This window comes from Chiloscyllium punctatum, chromosome 12 (genome assembly GCF_047496795.1).
Source record: "Chiloscyllium punctatum isolate Juve2018m chromosome 12, sChiPun1.3, whole genome shotgun sequence".
Classification (NCBI taxonomy): Eukaryota; Metazoa; Chordata; class Chondrichthyes; order Orectolobiformes; family Hemiscylliidae; genus Chiloscyllium; species Chiloscyllium punctatum.
In genome coordinates, this window is record NC_092750.1 from 12,212,501 (window position 1) to 12,231,313 (window position 18,813).

General features: G+C 44.7%; 1 protein-coding gene across 4 annotated transcripts in view; it reads right to left on the minus strand.

Annotated features, from left to right (window-relative positions):
- Window positions 1-444: 444 nt before the first annotated feature.
- The window catches only part of LOC140483601 (high mobility group protein HMG-I/HMG-Y-like), a 254,191-nt gene continuing 235,822 nt past the window's right edge, over window positions 445-18,813 (minus strand). For 3 of the 4 annotated variants that reach the window (XR_011962008.1, XR_011962009.1, XM_072581856.1), the window contains exon 6: window positions 445-15,803. Coding sequence is in view for 2 of the 4 variants with exons in the window: in XM_072581856.1 (XP_072437957.1) it covers window positions 15,750-15,803 (54 nt within the window). In the remaining 2 variants the exon portion in view is untranslated. The remainder of the gene's footprint in view (window positions 15,804-18,813) is intronic. The other variant, XM_072581857.1, reaches the window with a different exon arrangement.

Here is an 18,813-nt window from a genome sequence, read left to right on the forward strand (position 1 = left end):
TTTGGAATGTGGGAGGAAACAGGAGAACCCGATGGAAACTACACAGACACGGGGAGAATGTGCAAACTCCAGACAGACAGTCACCCGAGGCTGGAATTGAACCTGAGTCCTCGTCGCTGTGAGGCAGCAGTGCTAACCGCTAAGTCATTCACTGGCACTTCCCTCCCTTTTTCCAAAATGCCTTGAATTTTGTCCATCAAGTTTCCCCATGATCTTCCCTGCTCTTGGGAGAGCACCCAGAGTTTCTCTAGTCTCGCTCCGTGACTGAAGTCTGTTGCTCCTCAAATGTACATGTTTCTTAAAGTGTGGTGCCAGGAGGAGGCCACCATGATGTATGAATCAAAAATTTCATGCGGGGCATTCCAAAACTCAGTGACCAGTCACTTAGCTACTTGTTAGCTAACACAGAGAAATGTATGAAATGAAACGGTTTCAGTCCAGAGCTTAAGTTACATGTTTAATGGAAAAAAAAATCAAACATTAATCTCACATTGACACAACTACTTCTTCCATTGTTAAGAGGTAAAAATCTCCAACATTTTTAAAAGGCAAGGACCCTATAAGTTGAAGAATAAAACAACAGAGAATGTTCTACAATACAAAGAAATATAGTTTTATTAGACTATGTAAAGATAAAATCAGAGAAAATAAAAGACTTAAAAAAAACCCTTCACTTCTTAATCATACACTGCAGAGGAACAGACATACAAAATTATCTCCCAATATATATATCTCAATTCTAATGTTGTTCCATCTAATTCAGTGCATTTCGTAATTATTTCATTGTTTTCTTCTGACACATTGTGGTTGCTGAGGTAATCGAGGGCTGGTATAACATATATAAAAAAAACAAAAGCATCACCCCAGAGGTCGCAAATGGATACTGCACATGATGCAGGAGTGGGTTAATGAAGGAGGACTCTACTCACACAGACAGGAAGGCAATGCCCAGATAGGTAGCAGGAATTTCCAATTTAAGTCTGAATGGGTTGGCTAACATTCATTTCAAGGAAAATCCAATTAGAATCCCCAACAAGAGGCCATTCGGCCCATTGAGTCTGCACTGATGATCTGAACAACATCCCACTTATCCCCATAAGCCTGCATTTGCCCTGATGAATCCACCTACACATCCCTGGACAATTTAGCACAGCCAATCCACCTAACCTATACATCTATGGATTGTGGGAGGGAATCCACACAGACGGGGAGAACGTGCAGACCCCACATAGTCAGTCACCCAGGGCTGGACTTGAACCCAGGTCTCTGGCCCTGTGGAGCAGCAGTGCTAACCAATGAACCACCCTTTAGTTATGTTGCAACTTGTGTTCCATTTATTAAATCTTTGTTCCTCTCTCATTAGGTTTCTATACCAGGGAGCCATTTTAGCAGAACATCAGAGATTGGGACTGGGGAAGTTATACCATGACTTTGATCAGGTTGTTTGTCCAACACAGACTATGATCCCTCACCACACGCTTATACACTTCCGCCAATTCATCCCTCTCATCTTTCCATTCCACATTCACCAAGTTAGGATCTACCCATAATCTAAGCTGGTTGACACTGTCTTATTGTTTGGCCTTGGAACTTGCAGGTGCCAGGGAGTCAAGTCTATACATATTATTGTCACACACAACAACTTGCATCTACATAGCACCTTTAACATTGCAGATCTTCCCAAAGAACTTCACAGGTGTGTTAATCAGATTACAATTTGACAGTGAGCCACATGAGATATTTCAAAGAGGTAAGGTCTAATAGAGAGAAGGGAGGTAAAGAGATTGAGGGATGCAATTCCAGAGATTATTGCTTAGGTAGCTGAAGGCAGGCTCAAAGGGCCGAATGGTGCACTGGCCATGGACAGACAGGGAAACACAGATGAAAATGCCAAACACAAAACACTGATAACTGGGAACCTACGTAGATTGGCGAACAGAGGGGTGAACGGGAACATATGCAAGTAATGGCCGTCAGCTTTTTTTAATCCACATAGGGGACATGGGTGTTGCTGGCTGGGCCCAGCATTTATTGCCCGTTCCTAGTTGCCTCCTTGAGAAGGTGCAGTCATGTGCTGTGGGTGGACCAACAATCCACCTTCAACCGATGGATGGTATAAAACATTTGAAGTCTGACAGAGTGCATTAAATCATCAACTCTGGATGTAACAAAAGTCTGGATGGGGATGCGGGATAAGATTAGCTGAGGCAGAGACGGTGGTGCAAAATGGAAATACCTCACCCTTGTGACCCACCAGTTGATTCACAGGTTGCCACCTCATCCTTCATCTCTGCTGGGCATGGCATTTAAGATTCACGGTCAGCGTCTCTACCCGCACTGTGCATGGAACTGAGGTCTGTCTTACTCTAGCACCTTGTGATGGTTTTCACCAGCAAATGCCAATGTTCCCACTGCCAGGAGTGTAATAAGTTGCCCAGTGGGTTAAGGTGGTCATGTTGCACCCCCACACAGTTCTGATAAGGATAGGTGAGTGAGTTGGCCAGTGGTACTGCCAACTGTCTGATAGCACCTGGCATTTCCAGTGTTAGGTTTAGGCAAAAGAAACACAGGATTAACAAATGTAACTGGTGTCTATCATGACTCAATCTGCAATAAGTCAAAGCTGCTGCATGTTAATCGGATCTTACTCAATCATAGAGATTTGTGGCCCATCACACTGTGCCAGTTCTTTGAAAGATCCATCCTCCCTAGCCCTCCAATTCTTCCTCCACATCCCTGGTATATTTGGTTCATTTTCAAACATTAATCCTTTCCCCTGTTGAAAGTTATTGTTGAGTCTTCTTCCATCACCATTTCAGACAGCACATTCTAACTTACTGTGTAAAATATCGTCAAGCAACTTTGTTTAGCTACTCGAGTTGTACAAAAATGGAAATTCTCTTTTCACAAGATAGATATATTTAACAACCTCTAATTCTGTTCAGACTCCTTCATTGGGCAGACTAGGGGCTAATCTACAGGATGTTTGAGGCCTACTCCTGCAAGGTTTAAGTGGGGAAGGCCTCTGGTAGGCTTTAGGATCACAGGGCCTGAAAATGCATATCAAACCCACCACCACTAATTGAATCATGGATCAGTAAAAGTGATAGCTAATAGACACAGATTACAAAATTAAGGAGGGAGGTGTTGTCAACAGTTAGATGTGTACTTTAGCTGCCTAACTGTAATGAAACCTCCTCCATGTTTCGGAGGCAGCCATTTGTGAGTTCAAAATGTTACCCCAGTTCGTGGAAGGAAGAATTTGGGAGTGGGGGAAGGTGCATTAACCTACAGAGAAACAAATGCGAACTCTTCACACAGTTTTAAGATGACTCCCTGTTATAAAACCAATGGAATCAGATGCAACCCTCGCTGGTTTTTTTAAACATCCTCTCTGAGCTTAAATATGAAGAGGAAGGTGCCAGCTGGAAAATCATAGCTTCACGCAGTTTCAAAAGGTGAATTCAGGTAAAATTGTACCTCTCTGTCCCCCACTCACCTACATTAGCGAGTGAACAATGCAAGCGAAAATCTAAAATGTCAGAACATGTTCCCTCCTTAATCCTTCATTCTGCAGTTTTCTGAACAATCTCACTTTTACTGATGTGTGTTTTTTTTCCCTTTCACTCAAATGCCAGTCATTCAGCAAATGTAACACACAGAATTTGTGGACATGATTTAACTAGTGGTGGTAGGCCTGACTTGAATCTGAAAGGCCTAAGGCCCCTAGTGGGGCTTTCCCTAGCCACCCGTTTCCTTATCAGTTCCTGCTCACTCACCCGTCATGTTACAATTTGGTCATACACTACCTGGAATGAGATCACCAGAATATAAAACAAAATCACTTCAGGATAAAAGTTCACTTGCCATGGAATGGTGAGAATCACAGTGGGACTCCAACAGAATTTACTATGATAAAGAGCAGGAGAATATAACTCCTTGGAACAGATGGTAATGGTAGGTTGTTAGGAAGAGTGGGGTGGGGGCAAAATTATTGGTCATTCAGTTGCCAGATGGAAAGACCAGTAACGTTTGTGAATGATGTGGACTGGTCTGAGTTAAAGATTTCAAAATGGTGGTCTGAACAGTACACTAATTTCCAAGTATTCCTGGTTTTTCTGGTCTGCAATGACTTTATGACCAAATCCTGACATAAAACCAGACCGAGAGAGGAAAGCACACCAGAATAGCTTAAAGCATCAAATACATCCTGGCCATTCAGTCAAAGAGGGGTTAAAGGCTATGGGGGGAACAGGGGTGCGGAGTTGGATGACAGGGTAGACTCAATGGGCCAAATGGCCTACTGCTGTTTCCATGTGCATGATTGTCTCCTGCATGTTGGATGAGCATTACCTTTTTAAATAACATCAGAGAGCTAGCACACAATTTGCTGTGATCACAAGAGATGTTAAGTAACCCCATGGTGGTGGGAATTCCACCCTCTGCTCTATCCCCAGGCTCGAGTGAGTTAGTGTCCCATACCAGCCCGGTAACTGTCTGTGGTCACCATGCAGCTGCCTCAGGCCCAGGAAGTGAGGCCTGAGGAACAGGGAATGTTGCTGTTTCCATCTCCTCACACTCTAGGATGAGAAAGAAACAGTGGGGACGAGAGAGAGAGGGACACGTACCTCAGAGGGGAATCCCTTGCAGGTTACAGGAAATTGCTCATCAGTCTCCTCGGTGTAGGAGGCTTCATTCTCTCTGTTTCCGAGTCAGTCAGCTAGGGACACAGGGCACCTGAAGCCCTAATCATTGCAGTCTCTAACTCTTTAACCAAACTGGTTGTGACTGGTTCACCACGTGAAGAATGGCTCAGCCACTCTCTGCACACTGGGTAGGTTAGAGAATGATCACCAAGTCTCAGTTCCTCCTCACATGGGCAAAGCCCCCATGATTCCACTGAGTTCCCATCAACCTTTGAACCTGTTCCCCCACCCCCCACCTCCCCTGTGGGATTTGGTCATTGCGTGCTAGCCTGCCGGTGTGATCCGAACATGAGAATAATTACTCTTGTGCTGTATGTCAGCTAGGCCATGAACCCTTGAGTGAATTAGAAAGCAGAGGAAGGTGACATGAAATCACTTATTTTTGTCGTTAATATTGTGGCAGGTCGTGGCATATGCCCTCTGCTTGTTTGTCAAAGTCTTGCTTTTCAAAGCAAAATGTAATACAACTGGCGTTTGGATTCATTTCCAATTATTTGGGCTCTGGGGGATACACTTGCCAGTACCTTTCATTTTAATCTAGCACCAACTCAAGCCAAACTGAGTCAGCTTGACAAAGATATTCAAGAAAATGAAACAGAAGTCTGGTTGGGTGTACAGCTGTCCAAATTAAAGATTGTACTGCATCCAAGAGGTGATAACACGTGCACTGGCCAATTTGTTGCTTATAACATTCCCTAACAACAGTGAAATACTGCGGAATGCCGGAGATTGGAAGTAAAAACTATAAGTGCTGGAGAAACTCAGCAGGTCCGGCAGCATCTGAAGGGACCAAACCTCCAAAGGCCTGCTTCAGGAAAGACATTGTTAAACTTGAAAGGGCGCAGAAAACATTTACAAGGATGTTTCCAGGATTTGAGCTACGGGGAGAGGCTGAATAGGCTGGGCCTGTTTTCCCTGGAGCATCGGAGGCTGAGGGGTGACCTTATAGAGGTTTATAAAATCACGAGGGTCATGGATAAGGGTGAATAGTCAGGGTAGGGGGCTCCAAAGGGACACCTTTTTCATGCAGAGGGTGGTACGTGTATGGAATGAGCTGCCTGAGGAAGTGGTTGAGGCTGGTACAATTACAACATCTAAAAGGCAGCTAGATGGTTTTTTGGATTGGAAGGGTTTGGAGGGATATGGGCCAAGAGCTGGCAAATGGGACTAGATTAATTTAGGATATCTGGTTGGCATGGACAGATGGGTCTGTTTCAACTGCTGTACAACTCTATGACTAACAGTATTATCAGTCTAGAGATGTTAACCTTGTTTCTCCACAGCTGCTGCCAGACCTGCTGAATTTCTCCAGCACTCCGTGTTCTTATTTTCTTGTAGAATGCTATCAATGTGGTTGAACCCACTTGAGTTCACCCGGTGTAACTGAAACAGGGATACAGAGGAGGTGGTCAATCTGCAAGAGGAAGATCGGGCCATGCCAATGGATGGGCGTTCATTTTGCAGATGGAACATATTCAGGTTAGGAACCCCAGGGTCAGGAGAATTTTGGAATCCAGTCTCAGCTCAAAGTGCTCGGAGGAAAGGTTAAGCACAAGCACAAGGCTTTACCTACAACAGACTTTAACCACAATATTACTCTGCACCACAGCGGTCCAGTGTTCCCAATTCTTAGAATTCCAATAGCTTCACTGAACTAAGGGGCAAATTCCAGATGCTTTCAAACTGAATCTATCAGGAGCTGCTTTGAGACAGCACCAAGCTCACCCTGGGTCAGTAAGAATGGCAGAGGATGGTCCATCTGGACGAGACTACAACCCAGATTCCTGCATATTCCATTCACTCTCATCATCCATGGCCTAGCAAAAAGATATGGCAAAGGCAGTAAATGTCACAGTCCTCCCTGGACACCATGGAACCCAGCTTGGCGGTGTTGCTCTGTTTTTTTTTTCCATTTCAGTAACACAAATACAGAAATCGGATGAGTTGGAGCCAGTAGTACAGACGTATTTCCCAGGAAGGAGCTGTGTGCTTCCCTTGGACATTACCACTTTGGTTCTCTGATCAAGAGAAAAACACAACAACAAAACAGGAATGCAGTGTTATGTCAAAGACAAGCAAATATATCCCTCCCGTCAAGCTTTGGTTTGACTCAAGTTTTTTGTTGTTGTAGTAACAGCCTCAGGTGATTAACACAAAAGAGAACACAATTCAACTGAGAGACAGGAGGAGTCATAGACCACAGCTGGAATATTTAAACTGCATGCTGTGCCTCCCAGTTCTGGAGGAGTTATATTTGTTGATAGGGAGTGTTGAGCTCTCCTTCCCAGTCAGGAACACTCTTGCTGTGTTTGTCCAGTGCAGGAGACAGACTGATAACAGTGAAGGAGCGCTGAGCTCGGTAAATCATCTTCTGGACAAGGACAGCATTCGGACCATTCCTCAAGCCCGAGAAGACAGTTTTAATTTTGGTTGGGGCGGGGTAGGTGGGTGGTGATTGGGGAGGCATGTGATCATATTTCTCAACTTCCAAATTTTTGTTTTGTCGTGAAAGCTGTTTGCAAAGCAATAATACACAGGGGCGTAGGCACCAGGTGAGAGGTGCCTTGGGAGGGCTGAGTAGACATAATGGGCCAACTGCCTCCTTCTGCACTGCAACAGTTTAAAGTCAAGATGTGGTTTCACAGTTATCTCCTCGTTCAAGCATAAATGGAAATAATAACAAAACACTTGCAATATTTTTCTGATGTGTTTGCCCTGCTCTGAATCGTACAGAACAATCGATTCAAAACTTCAAAGCGCAGTCACAATTGTCCAGTATTAGTGGAAAAAACAATTCAAAGAGAAACAAGAAGTAGGATTACTAAAGCCATAAACAACAGCGTAAAAAAACACACACACACAGACATCTCCCCCTGCCCTGCCATCCCATCTGTACTCTTGACCTATAACTAACGACTCCGACCCTTATGATGAACCTGCCATTTAAAATAGAGGAAAAAAAGAGCTTGCCAATTCAGCCAGTCCCACACAAAGGTAATCGCAACTTTGTCCAGTCCTTCATTTCAGCCTGTTTGATATGAGGAAGGATTTTGACTTGAGGGGCAGAGTCAGTGTGTTTGGAGGCCAGAAGGGCAATTAATTCGGCTGGGCAGGGTACCCAAAACTTATACTTCTACCAGATTGGTCAAGTTAGATATCGTTAATCAAATGGGTCAGAGATAATATGATAGCCCTTGGGACCAGAACCTGGGCTTCCTGGCCCATAGGTGGGGACATTACCATTGCATCTCAAGACCCCTGCCCAATGGTGAACCTATTCATCCCAGCACCAATTGAGGCCCTAAAGTGGCCAATTCAGATGTGCTTAGAAGCCTCAGGCTGACTCTGCAGGGATTGACCGAGTCACGGACAGGCTGGTTCCCAAGCTGTGGCATAAACAGCTATTATCCTGGGGAAAGCAGGTCAGGGAAGGGAAGGGGGAGGGTTCCCTCAATCAAATACACCCTGTAGCTGATCGATTGATTGACAATGGTTAGAAGAGTGTCTGTTGGGAACAAGCGTACCCCTCCCCCCATTGTCACATCTGACTGTCCTGCTCCCTTCTCCCGGTGACACCCAAGTCACTACAACTGACCCTAGGTCTTGTGTCAGCTTGGCACTTTGTGAAATTGGTTACTGTAGCAACTACAGCCCACTCCATGATGGTGCTGAGGATCAAGAGCTGTCGCTCTCGATTGGCTGACATATGGCACTAGGTACACCCCCTCCCTCCTGAAGCCTGAGGAAGGCCTGACCACTGCCAGGTTGGTGTTTGGCTTGGGCAGACTTCCTTGAAAGCTCAAGATGCAGGTCTCTCACTGGTTCTCCATTGGACTGAAAAGATGCACGGGGCACCTCAGAAAGGTTCAGCTGCTGAAATCTCACTCTGTCCTACTGATGAGGGGAGAACAGAGGATTCACAATCTTGTCTTAAAGTGGTTGCTGGACTGTATGTGGAGTGTGGGTCACCTAACTTTGTCTCCCTCCATCTTCATCAGCACAGGCTCCTTGACTCTTCCTAATGACCTTGAATGGGGACCACTCTGAGCAGGGGTTAGATTTTATGAGCACAAGGAATAAGCCATGTCAAAAATCATTTAATGGTTGTGAACTGAGCATATTTACAGGGGGAGGCATACTCAGCTCATCTTCATCTTGGATGAGCCTGCGACTTTGAGCCTCACACAGACATGATGGGCCGAATGGACTCCTAAGGCTATACTGGAGCAACTTTCTTTGTTTTTAATCAAGGCAAACTTACAACCAATGAGCGATTGACTAAGCTACCAGTAACGTGAAACACAAAATCCAAGTCAAAGGATGAGCTTGCTTAATTTAAGAAGTAACACTCTTGGCTTTGCCAATGAAATTAATTCTCCTTTATGTTCAAACGAGCCCAAGGGAGTGGTATGATCAATTTGGCCATGAATAAGGCTGTTGCTTCATTGGTGACTATCTGACAGGGCATTACTTTGGTCTCTGATGGCCAAGGAGCAGTGGATTAGTGGTTAAACAGCTGTCTGTGAACTACCCTATGGGAGGAGGAGGCCAGTCAGCTTCTTCAGGTGAAGCAGATGGGCAGAGGCAGTAGGTTATGATTCACAGTGATGAGGAGGCAGTGTGTTCCCCAACACTGAAGGTCCTGCTCTCAGCTTAGGTTCAGTCCAGAGGCAGATCGCTCAGTGTAAAGTCAGGAGGGCGCGGGGGGGTAACAAGGGAGGACACAGGTCCATCTGGCTCTTGGTTATATCCAGGCTGCCACTGTTAGAAATGCTGGGAACTGCCAGGCAGTGAGTCCAGCTGTTTGGCAAGGACTGCAGTGCAGGTTCTGAGATCACTGCTGACTGTCTGAAAGGACGTAAGACCGGGAAAGTATCCTGTGTCTTTTCAAGCCGACAGTCTGTCAGGGAAGTTGTAGGCCAACCATTTGGAACCTCTTACAAAGAAGCTGCATTGAAACCCAGAACGAATATCATGGAAGATCTGAGACTTATCAAAGGAAAATGCCTCAACTCCTTTCTCAAGCTCAGTGTCTCTCGTTTGGTTGGTTTTCAAACAAGTTACTGGGTGCTGAATATTCTGTACAATGTGGCTCAGTATGGGTCGGGGAGGCAAGGGGAAGGGATTAAGGTGACACATCTCTGTGGCACCAATCACCAATGATGAGGTCAAACCCAAACAAGGTGAAGATGCAACTGTGGACACAACCATGCTGTGTGGGTAATACTTTTCCAGAGCATGCATCGTGGGATGGGACTTTCCACAGTATAACTTAGGAATCTCTAAAAAGACACATGGGTTTGGAGGTGGTACAAATTTGTGAAGTCATGCCCTCTGTCTTGGTATTCTTGAGGTAGGCACAGTACGAGTGATTGAGGATCCATGCAGTGTACCCATTAACCGATTATTGTTCTTTTGCATAGTGAATAGTGGTTTAATCTAGTTCACCCAGCTTGGGTTTATGCTTATTTCCTGGCAATCGAAGGACTACAGACTAAAGAGCTTTCACACTTTAAAAGTGGGCCAAGAAAAACCCCAGAGTGCCCAACTTGTGCCATTTTAACTGGCAAATAAAGGGGGAGTCCCATGGCTGTCATGTGAGGGAACAAGTTTGGTGCACATTAGGGTTGGTGAGGGGGAGGGGTGTGAGTTATTCCAGAGTCTGGTGACACCCATTTAAGCTAAATTATCATCTGAACCCTGAGATTTGATCACTGTCTTGAGAAACCGTGCCTAACATTGTCTTAAACTTGTATATATTGAGGAGAGCTGAGGTAACGGCAATTTTATTGCAGTACAAAACTGCTGCAGTGAGAGCTGTTTTGTTAGGCAATGGTTTCAAGGGATACAAATCCAAGGCGGAAAAAATGGGGTTGGGATATGGATCGGCCATGGCCCAACCGAATGGTAGAACAGGCCTGAGGGAGCTTGAAAGGCCTACACCTAACCCCATGTGCCCCAATCTGAGGTTATAACAAGGCAATTCCCTGCATTTGTATCAAACACTGTCAAAGGAGTCAAACGGTCAACGCACATCACATCACTGACTGCCACTGAATTTAGAGACTGGCAGTACAGACTTGAAAATTGCTGGGAAAAGGGACATGTTGTCAGAACCTTTCATCTTGCCAAATGCCAAAGGGAAGATCAATTTAAACTGCACAAGAAGATTGATGCTGATTGGTTGGCAGTTGGTTGAATCATTGGGGTATGGAGAATGCGTCAGGGAACAATTAATTGCCAGACATTTGCTTAAATTCAAACTAGGCAAGTCAGCTCTGACTGGCTGAAACACTGCCTCAGAGAATGAACCGTGGAATAACTGCTCCCGCCATGCATCACCCCCACCCCCCCCACCCCACTTCCCCAGCTATTGTTTAGTTGGACAAAGGCACAATTGAATGGAGATCTAACCTACTTGTCAATCAATACCAGCACCCTCTTCTCAAGCTCTGTAGATTATTGTTCCAATCATAAACAGAAATTGCTGGCGAAATTCAGCAGGAACAGAACCCGAAATGCTAACTCTGCCTTCGCTCCCAGCAGATGCTGAGTTTCTCCAGCAAGTTGCTTCAGATCTCCAGCAGCTGCAGTCCTTTGTTTTACTATCGACTATTGTTCCCTTTGTAATTTGGTGTTCTTGTGAGTCAGTCCTGATGAATGCAGGGTTAAAAGCTTCAAAAGCATGCCTCTTCTCTCCAAAAAAATACCAGAGACTGCCGCAGTTTATTAAGCGGCGACTTGTGGTTGCTTCCCGTTGAAGGAGAGAAGGTTTAACAGCGAAGGATCAAGCATTAATAAGGGACTACAGTCTGACAAGTCCTGAACTGTTGTTTCACAAGTAAAATAAAATGAAGTTAAAGCGACTCTATGGACTGAGAGGGACCCTGAAGTCCATGACAATTGATATACACATATAAATGTTGATATACAGTACAGTTTGTGTGTCTCAATTTCTTGTTCCTTTTATCTCAGATGCTGCACTTTTGAAATACATACTGAGGTAGTTGTGGATTGTGGCCAAAATCAGTTCAACTATATTAAAAAACAAAAAAAAGTGCTCAAGTGAAGTATGTAAAACCTGACCATGAAAATAATAAAACACAGTTTTTCAAGAGTTTGATGTTCCTGAATTGTTGAGTTACCTGAAAAAAAGATTGCTGTCTGATAAAACAATGAAGATGAAAATATCTTCTCACCGTCTCTAAATACTGCTTGCAGTCCGTTTCAATGCCTACTAAGAGTTGGTGGGTCCCCACTTAGCTGCTGCTGGTGGTAGGCAGGCGGAAATCAAATAAGGTAAGAGATGTCTCTCAACCTTGGCACTGCCCCTTTCTGAGAGGTACACACTGCCAGCAGCAGCCGGTTGGGGGATCAGCCTCATTTCTTCCCAGTTCTCTGTGCCCGATGCACCTTAACGTATAAAAGCATCGGATCCCTCTACCGTGGTCTTACTTCCAGCTTGCTGCAGTCTGTCAACTGAGTGACAGCCAGAAAGGCAACAGGGTTGGCAGAGGTGAGCTAAGGCAGCCTCCCCATTTCTTTTTAATCCCCATCAGAGATCCCGTTTTCGAAAACCCCATTGAAAAATTCAAATAAGTTTTCTCTGTTCGTTTTCTTGTTGTTTACAGTTTCAGTGGCGCATGCTGATGACATCATCAAAAGGGGCAAGTATAACGCTGCTCTGATCTATGCACAAGACTCATGGCCTCTCCAATTCTTGCACGGTGGGCCTTTAACCCTTGGCTATCATTCCTCAACGAACAATAGAAATACTAAAGGTAGATGGGCCTTGATTCTGCCTGTTTAATCCTATTTCTAAGCTTCAGAGATGTCCTTCGATGATGTCATCACGTGCAGGCCAAAATTATTTCCAATTCAATGATGGGGATCATTGCCTCTCTGAGCAGTAAATTTAGGTCATCCCATACCCTCCTCCCCAATATTATAATAAAAGCAAGTCAGTAGTCTGCTTGCCATTTATAAACTGAGGTTCTTCTGAACCTCTTCAACCACTTGAAAATTGCGCAATGCGTCTTCAATTGTTTAATACACTCTTCCCGCTATTAAATGTTAGTCCTTTATGTTCAAAGTCCTCAGTGGTAAACTGCAGTAAGCTGTGGTATCGAAATCTCTGCAAGGCCACACAGCGTTGGCCATTTATATAAAAAAAAGAAACATCTACTGACTACTCCTCATTTCAATTCCCATCTTTGGTTTCCCATAAGTGTCTAGTACTTATCTAGGATTGCTGAACCTGTGATAGTATACAGTAGCTAATTTTTTTTGTGGCTATAATATAGAAAGAGAATGAGGCCTAGTAACTAGTTACTTTTTAGCAAGGTACCCTACACTCAAGCACAGACACATTCACACGTAAAATGACAAACCTTATTTCAAAACACATAAAGCTTAAGCAGTCTGCTGTATGACAGGATTTAACAGTGGGCACAAGGGTCTCCAGTGAGTAATACACTCGGCACACCTGGATTTTGGATCCCCTAGTCTTGCCTGATTTGAGTGGTCGAGAGCCAAACCCAGCAGTGCCATCTCAGCCCAAGTGACGGGTGATGGTTTCATGAGATTTACACGCGTTATGACAGCACTTGTCGTCATGGGAACGCAAACACGGACCCCCTCCCAAACGTAGAACAGCGTTTCTCTGTATTGCAAAGTTGCAAGGGGGAAGGGGCTGAGTGTTTTGCTTCTTTGAGGGGGGGGGGGGGGGGCGTCTCATGTGTAAGCCTCAGGTCCATCCCCGTAACTGGCTGAGGACGCTGATAGGGGTGTTCCTGTTTGACCGAGGTACAATGTGAATGGGGTCAAGAGACCAGACTCTCTGGAGTTTTGGGTCAAATGTTGCAGTAACTGCATGGCTCTGAAACACATCACCATACACAACTGATTAAATCAGAATAAAAATATATACCCCTCCCTTTCCAATGAGGGGAAGGAGTAAATTAGTTTCTTTTCAAATGCTTATTCAAGAGTGTCGAAATGTATAAACAATGCGTTACAGTCCAACAACTCCCAGCTAGTTTGACAGGTGTCATTTCCATGCAAGATATCACTTGTTACTTAAATACATATCACATATAATTTTCAAAGAAGTTCCATCTAATACTACACTTTAAACATGATGTCTTTGTCTGCCCTGACAGATAGTCCCATAACTGTTTTTTTTCTGGCCTTAGCACAAATATGCGCAAGAAGTTGATTTTTAAAAAGTTTCCTCTCTGCTTGTCCGAAGACAGAATGAGGTCAGGTGGGATTGATATGCAGCTTGGTTTTGGGGGAAACCTGGCGGGCGACATTGAGGAAGGCAAAACTGAGGTCTTTGTTGCACAGTCACTAATGCTGTGAAGTGTTCAAAGGCACTTCATGGCGGTAGAGGTAGCCACAGGAGAGATTGAGACTATCTCTAAGCATTGAGACCCAGCAGAGATAGGAGGGGCTAAATAATTTTTAGGCAATTAGTAGCACCTTGAGGAACTTAAGGGGAGAGACCTATAAGAAGGGTCTGTGATGAGGGTCCAGCAATAGATATGTCTTTACTCACTTCATGGAGCACTTGAGAGTTAAATACGCTGTGCCAAGGAGGAGATGTTTGGCACTGGGTTTGGGTCACTATAGTCTCACGGAATGATCGTCCCCAATCATAGAATCCCTAGAGTGTGGAAGCAGGCCGTTCAGCCCATCAAGTTCACACTGATCCTCCGAAGAACAGCCCGTCCTTGTAGCCCTGTATTTTCCATGGCCAATCCACCTAGCCTGCGCATCCCTGGACACTATGGGCAATTTAGCATGACCAATCCACCTAACCTGCACATCTTTGGACTGTGGGAGAAAACCCACGCAGACACAGGGAGAACGTGCAAACTCTACACAGACAGTCACCCGAGCATGGGATTGAACCGAGATCCCTGGTGCTGTGGAGCAGCAGTGCTAACCACTGTGCCACTGCAGAGTTTGGTGAAGTGTGTTGGGTGGGCCATTAGGCATGGGTTAGGGTTAGCCTTTTTGTGAAGATTCAAATTGATGCCATTTACTGGATTTCATTTCTGCTTGAACCAATACACCTCTCAAATCTATCCCAGATTATTCAATGGGGTTTGGAGCTAACACTAGTCTTCTGTTCCCACCTTCCAGCTCTCCTAATAGTAGACAAGCTTAGCCATTTTTAAAAACAGGTGAGAATAAGAATGTGATTCAGCTAAGCACAACTGATTTGAATCTTGAAAACCTAACTAGAATATTTGTTTGGTTTTACAGAATTTGAAATCACTAAAGAGAGAATCGTGTTACTGAAACTTTTCATCGTACATTCATCAGGACCAATACAAGAATGCCAAATCTCAAACTATCACAACAATTTATATTACAGGAGAAAGGGTGCTGATTGGTTGGCAAGTCATCTCCAGTTGGCTGAGGTGTTGCCATGGAGGAAGCACGGGGAAGTCTAGGCTCCCAGCTCATTCAATAAAAAGTTTCTGGGCTTGAACATATTTCTTTTGTTTACAGAGCCTTAGAAAGTGGCATTCTTGTGGATATCCTGATGAGTGCAAGTTGAAGCTCTTCGGCAACATGCCTCACTTTGCAGTGAGATACCGACAAGTCCTTTGGTTAAGGCACATACAATTCCAAAAAGCAAAATGGAGGCATAGATATCCCAATGACACCTGTCAACACAGCTAACTAATGTTGTCCGGTAACCATTTTAAATATGTATTTTCTTAAAGGGAAGGAAGACCCTGTGCCCACATTAAAGAAGATGTAAACTGGTGCTTATTCATTTTCTTAAGTATATGAAACCCACTTAGTTTCCTTCCCAAGGCACCAATGTTGGCACTTGGCAAAGGCTTTATGTTGGTTTTTGAGGTTGCTGTCCAACATGGCAGTGGCACAGTTGAGGCAGAAGGAAACTTATAATTAAAAAAAACAAAAAAAATGTTTAAAAACTTTTCTTTTTCTGTTGTTGCAATCTTCATGGCTTGCTAGACAGCGGCTGCCCAGCCAATGAGGTAGAATTTTACTGTGAGGTGCTCATTTGCCTCCTGAAGTTGAGGGCTCCTCTGGTCCTTCTGCAGTCGCCTCCTGCTGGTTGGAGACACAAAAAGCAACAGGTTACCATCTCCCATCTCCATAGCTACCTCAGCATATCTCACCCAAACCTTTGTAACCTGGAAGTATGACTGTAGCCTTCTGCAGGGCCCCCATCTTGCACCTTCTGTCAACTTGATTAATTCAAAACTCTGCCACTTATACTCTGGTTCACTCTGTGCCATTCACCTATCACCTCAGTGTTCACTAACTTACAGATCTCATCCACATGTTCTAATTTCTCCATGCCCTCACCACTCCTGATCTCTGTAACCCCCTTGAGCCTTGCATCCTCTAAGATTCGGTGCAGCATGGTGGCTCAGCAGTTAGCACTGCTGCCACACAGCAACAGGAACCCTGGGGTTTTATTCCAGACTAGAGTGTGGAGTTTGTACCTTCTTTCCGTGTCTGTGTGGGTTTCCTCTGGGTGCACCAGTTTCCTCCCATAATCCAAAAATGTGCAGGTTAGGTTAGGATTAGCCATGCCAAATCGGCCCAGAGATGTGCTGTTTAGATGGTTGCGCCATAGGAAATGTAGGGTTACGGGGATGGGGTTGGGTCTGGATGGGATGCTCTTTTTTTACCATTTGTGAGGCTTGGGCATCGCTGGCTGGGCCAGCACTGATAGCCCATCCCTATTTGCCCTTGAGAAGGTGGTGGTGAGCTGCCTTCTTGAATCACTGCAGTCCACTTGCTGTGGGTTGACCCACAATGGCATTAGGGAGGGAATTCCAGGATTTTGATCCAATGACTGTGAAGGAATGGCGGTATATTTCCAAGTCAGGGTGGTGAGTGGCTTGGAGGGCAACTTGCAGGGGATGCTGTTCCCAATTGCCTGCTGCCCTTGTTCTTCTGGGTGGAAGTGGCTGTGGGTTTTGAAGGTGCTGTCTAAGGATCTTAGGTGAATTTCTGCAGTGCATCTTGTAAATAATACATGCTGCTGCTACTGAGCACCAGTGGTTGAGGGATTGAACATTTGTAGATGTGGTGCCGATCAAGCGGGTTGCTTTGTCCTGGATGGTGTCAAGCTTCTTGAGTGTTGTTGGAGCTGCACCCAACCAGGCAAGTGGGGAGTATTCCATCACACTCCTGACTCGTGCCTTGTAGATGGTGGATGGACTTTGGGGTGTCAGGAGGTGAGTTACTCGCTGCAGTATTCCCTAGTCTCTGACCTGCTCTTGTACCCACTGTGAGGCCAGTTGAGTTTCTGGTCAATAGTAACCCCAAGGATGTTGGCTGTGGGGGATTCAGTGATGGTAATACCATTGAATGTCAAGGGCAGTGGTTAGAGTATCTCTTATTGGTGATGGTCATTGCCTGGCATTTGTGTGGCATGAATGTTACTTGCCACTTGTTGGCCCAAGTCTGGATATTGTCCAGTTCTTGTTGCATTTGAGCACGGACTGCTTCAATTTCTGAGGAGTCACAAATGGTGCTGAACACTGTTCAATCATTGGCTAGCACCCACACTTCTGTCCTTATGACAGAGGGAAGGTCATTGATGAAGCAGCCGAAGATTATTGGGCCTAGGACACTACCCTGAGGGACTCCTGCAGAGATGTCCTGCAGCTGAGATGACTGACCCTCTATAACCACAACCATTTTCCTTTGTGCCAGGTATGACTCTAACCAGCAGAGTGTTTGCCCCTTGATACCCATTGATTCCAGTTTAGCCAGGGCTTCTTAAAGCCATACATGGTCAAATGCAGCCTTGATGTCAAGGGCTGTCATCTCACCTCACCTCTGGAATTCAGCTCTTTTGTCCATGTTTGAACCAAGGCTGTAATGAGGTCAGGAGCTGAGTAAAGGAGCCGGAGGGTCAGTGAAGACTCAGTGGACCGAATGTCCTGCTTCTGCACTGTCGAGATTCTGCGAGATCTCTGCCTTGCTCCATGTCTGGATACTTGAGCTTTCCTGGTGCATATTGCTCCTCTAATATTGACCTTGTCTTCAGTTGTCTGGGCCCTAAACTCCCTCCATAAACCTCTCCACCATTCTCAATCCCTCTCCATAAAATCTACCTCTTCACGCAAGCTACCTGTCCACAAATAGCCCAATTTTGACTTGGTGACAGATTTCACCAGATTACACTCCTGTGGAGTGTTTTGGGTCAAGTTACTGTGTGTTGAAGGCACTACAGGAATACAAGGTGTTGTCATTTGATTTGTCCCATGTCTGAAACAGATTAGTCAGAATTTCTGAATCCGGCTCAGGTTCTAGACAGACATACAAAGATAAACAGCAGAAATAAATATCATCTGTAATGATCTAACACCTTTCCACAATGTACAGAAACATCTCAATGGTCCTATAGTTGCTGATAAATGCACCAGATGTTTAGCATACAGTAAAATTGTATAATGAATGATGAATGTTGAGTTATGTCTCGCAATCGATATATCTTGTTCATCTTCATGACATCATCACTGTACTGTAGTATGTAACTTGATAGTACGAAGGTCTCATACACCATCCTACCTTAGATCACTTGAAGTACAACACTCTACGGCAAGTATGCCGCTTTGTTGTGACCTTATAGCTTAATATTAGCCCTGGACACTTATGTGCCTGAGGAATGTAATGTTTGTGTGTGTTAGTTGAAATAAGTATCTGTTGAATTCTTCAATACCACTGTATCCGTGCCCAGTTTCTTATTCTATGACAAATAATATGAGCATTGCTGCATCAATAAAACATGTGTTGGAGGTAAACTCACACTAGTGAAAAGATTTTTTTGGAGTATTTTTTGAAAGAAATCTTGTTATCGGGAAGCAATGGCCTCATGGTATTATCACTGGACTGTTAACCTAAAGACTCAGGTTCAAATCCTGCCATGGCAGATGGTGGAATTTGAATTCAATAAAAATCTGGAATTAAGAGTCTAATGATGACTATGATTCCATTGCCAATTGTCAGAAAACCCATCTGGCTCACTAATGCCCTTTAAGGATGGAAATTTGCTATCCTTACCTGGACTGGCCTACATGTGACTCCAGACCCACAGCAA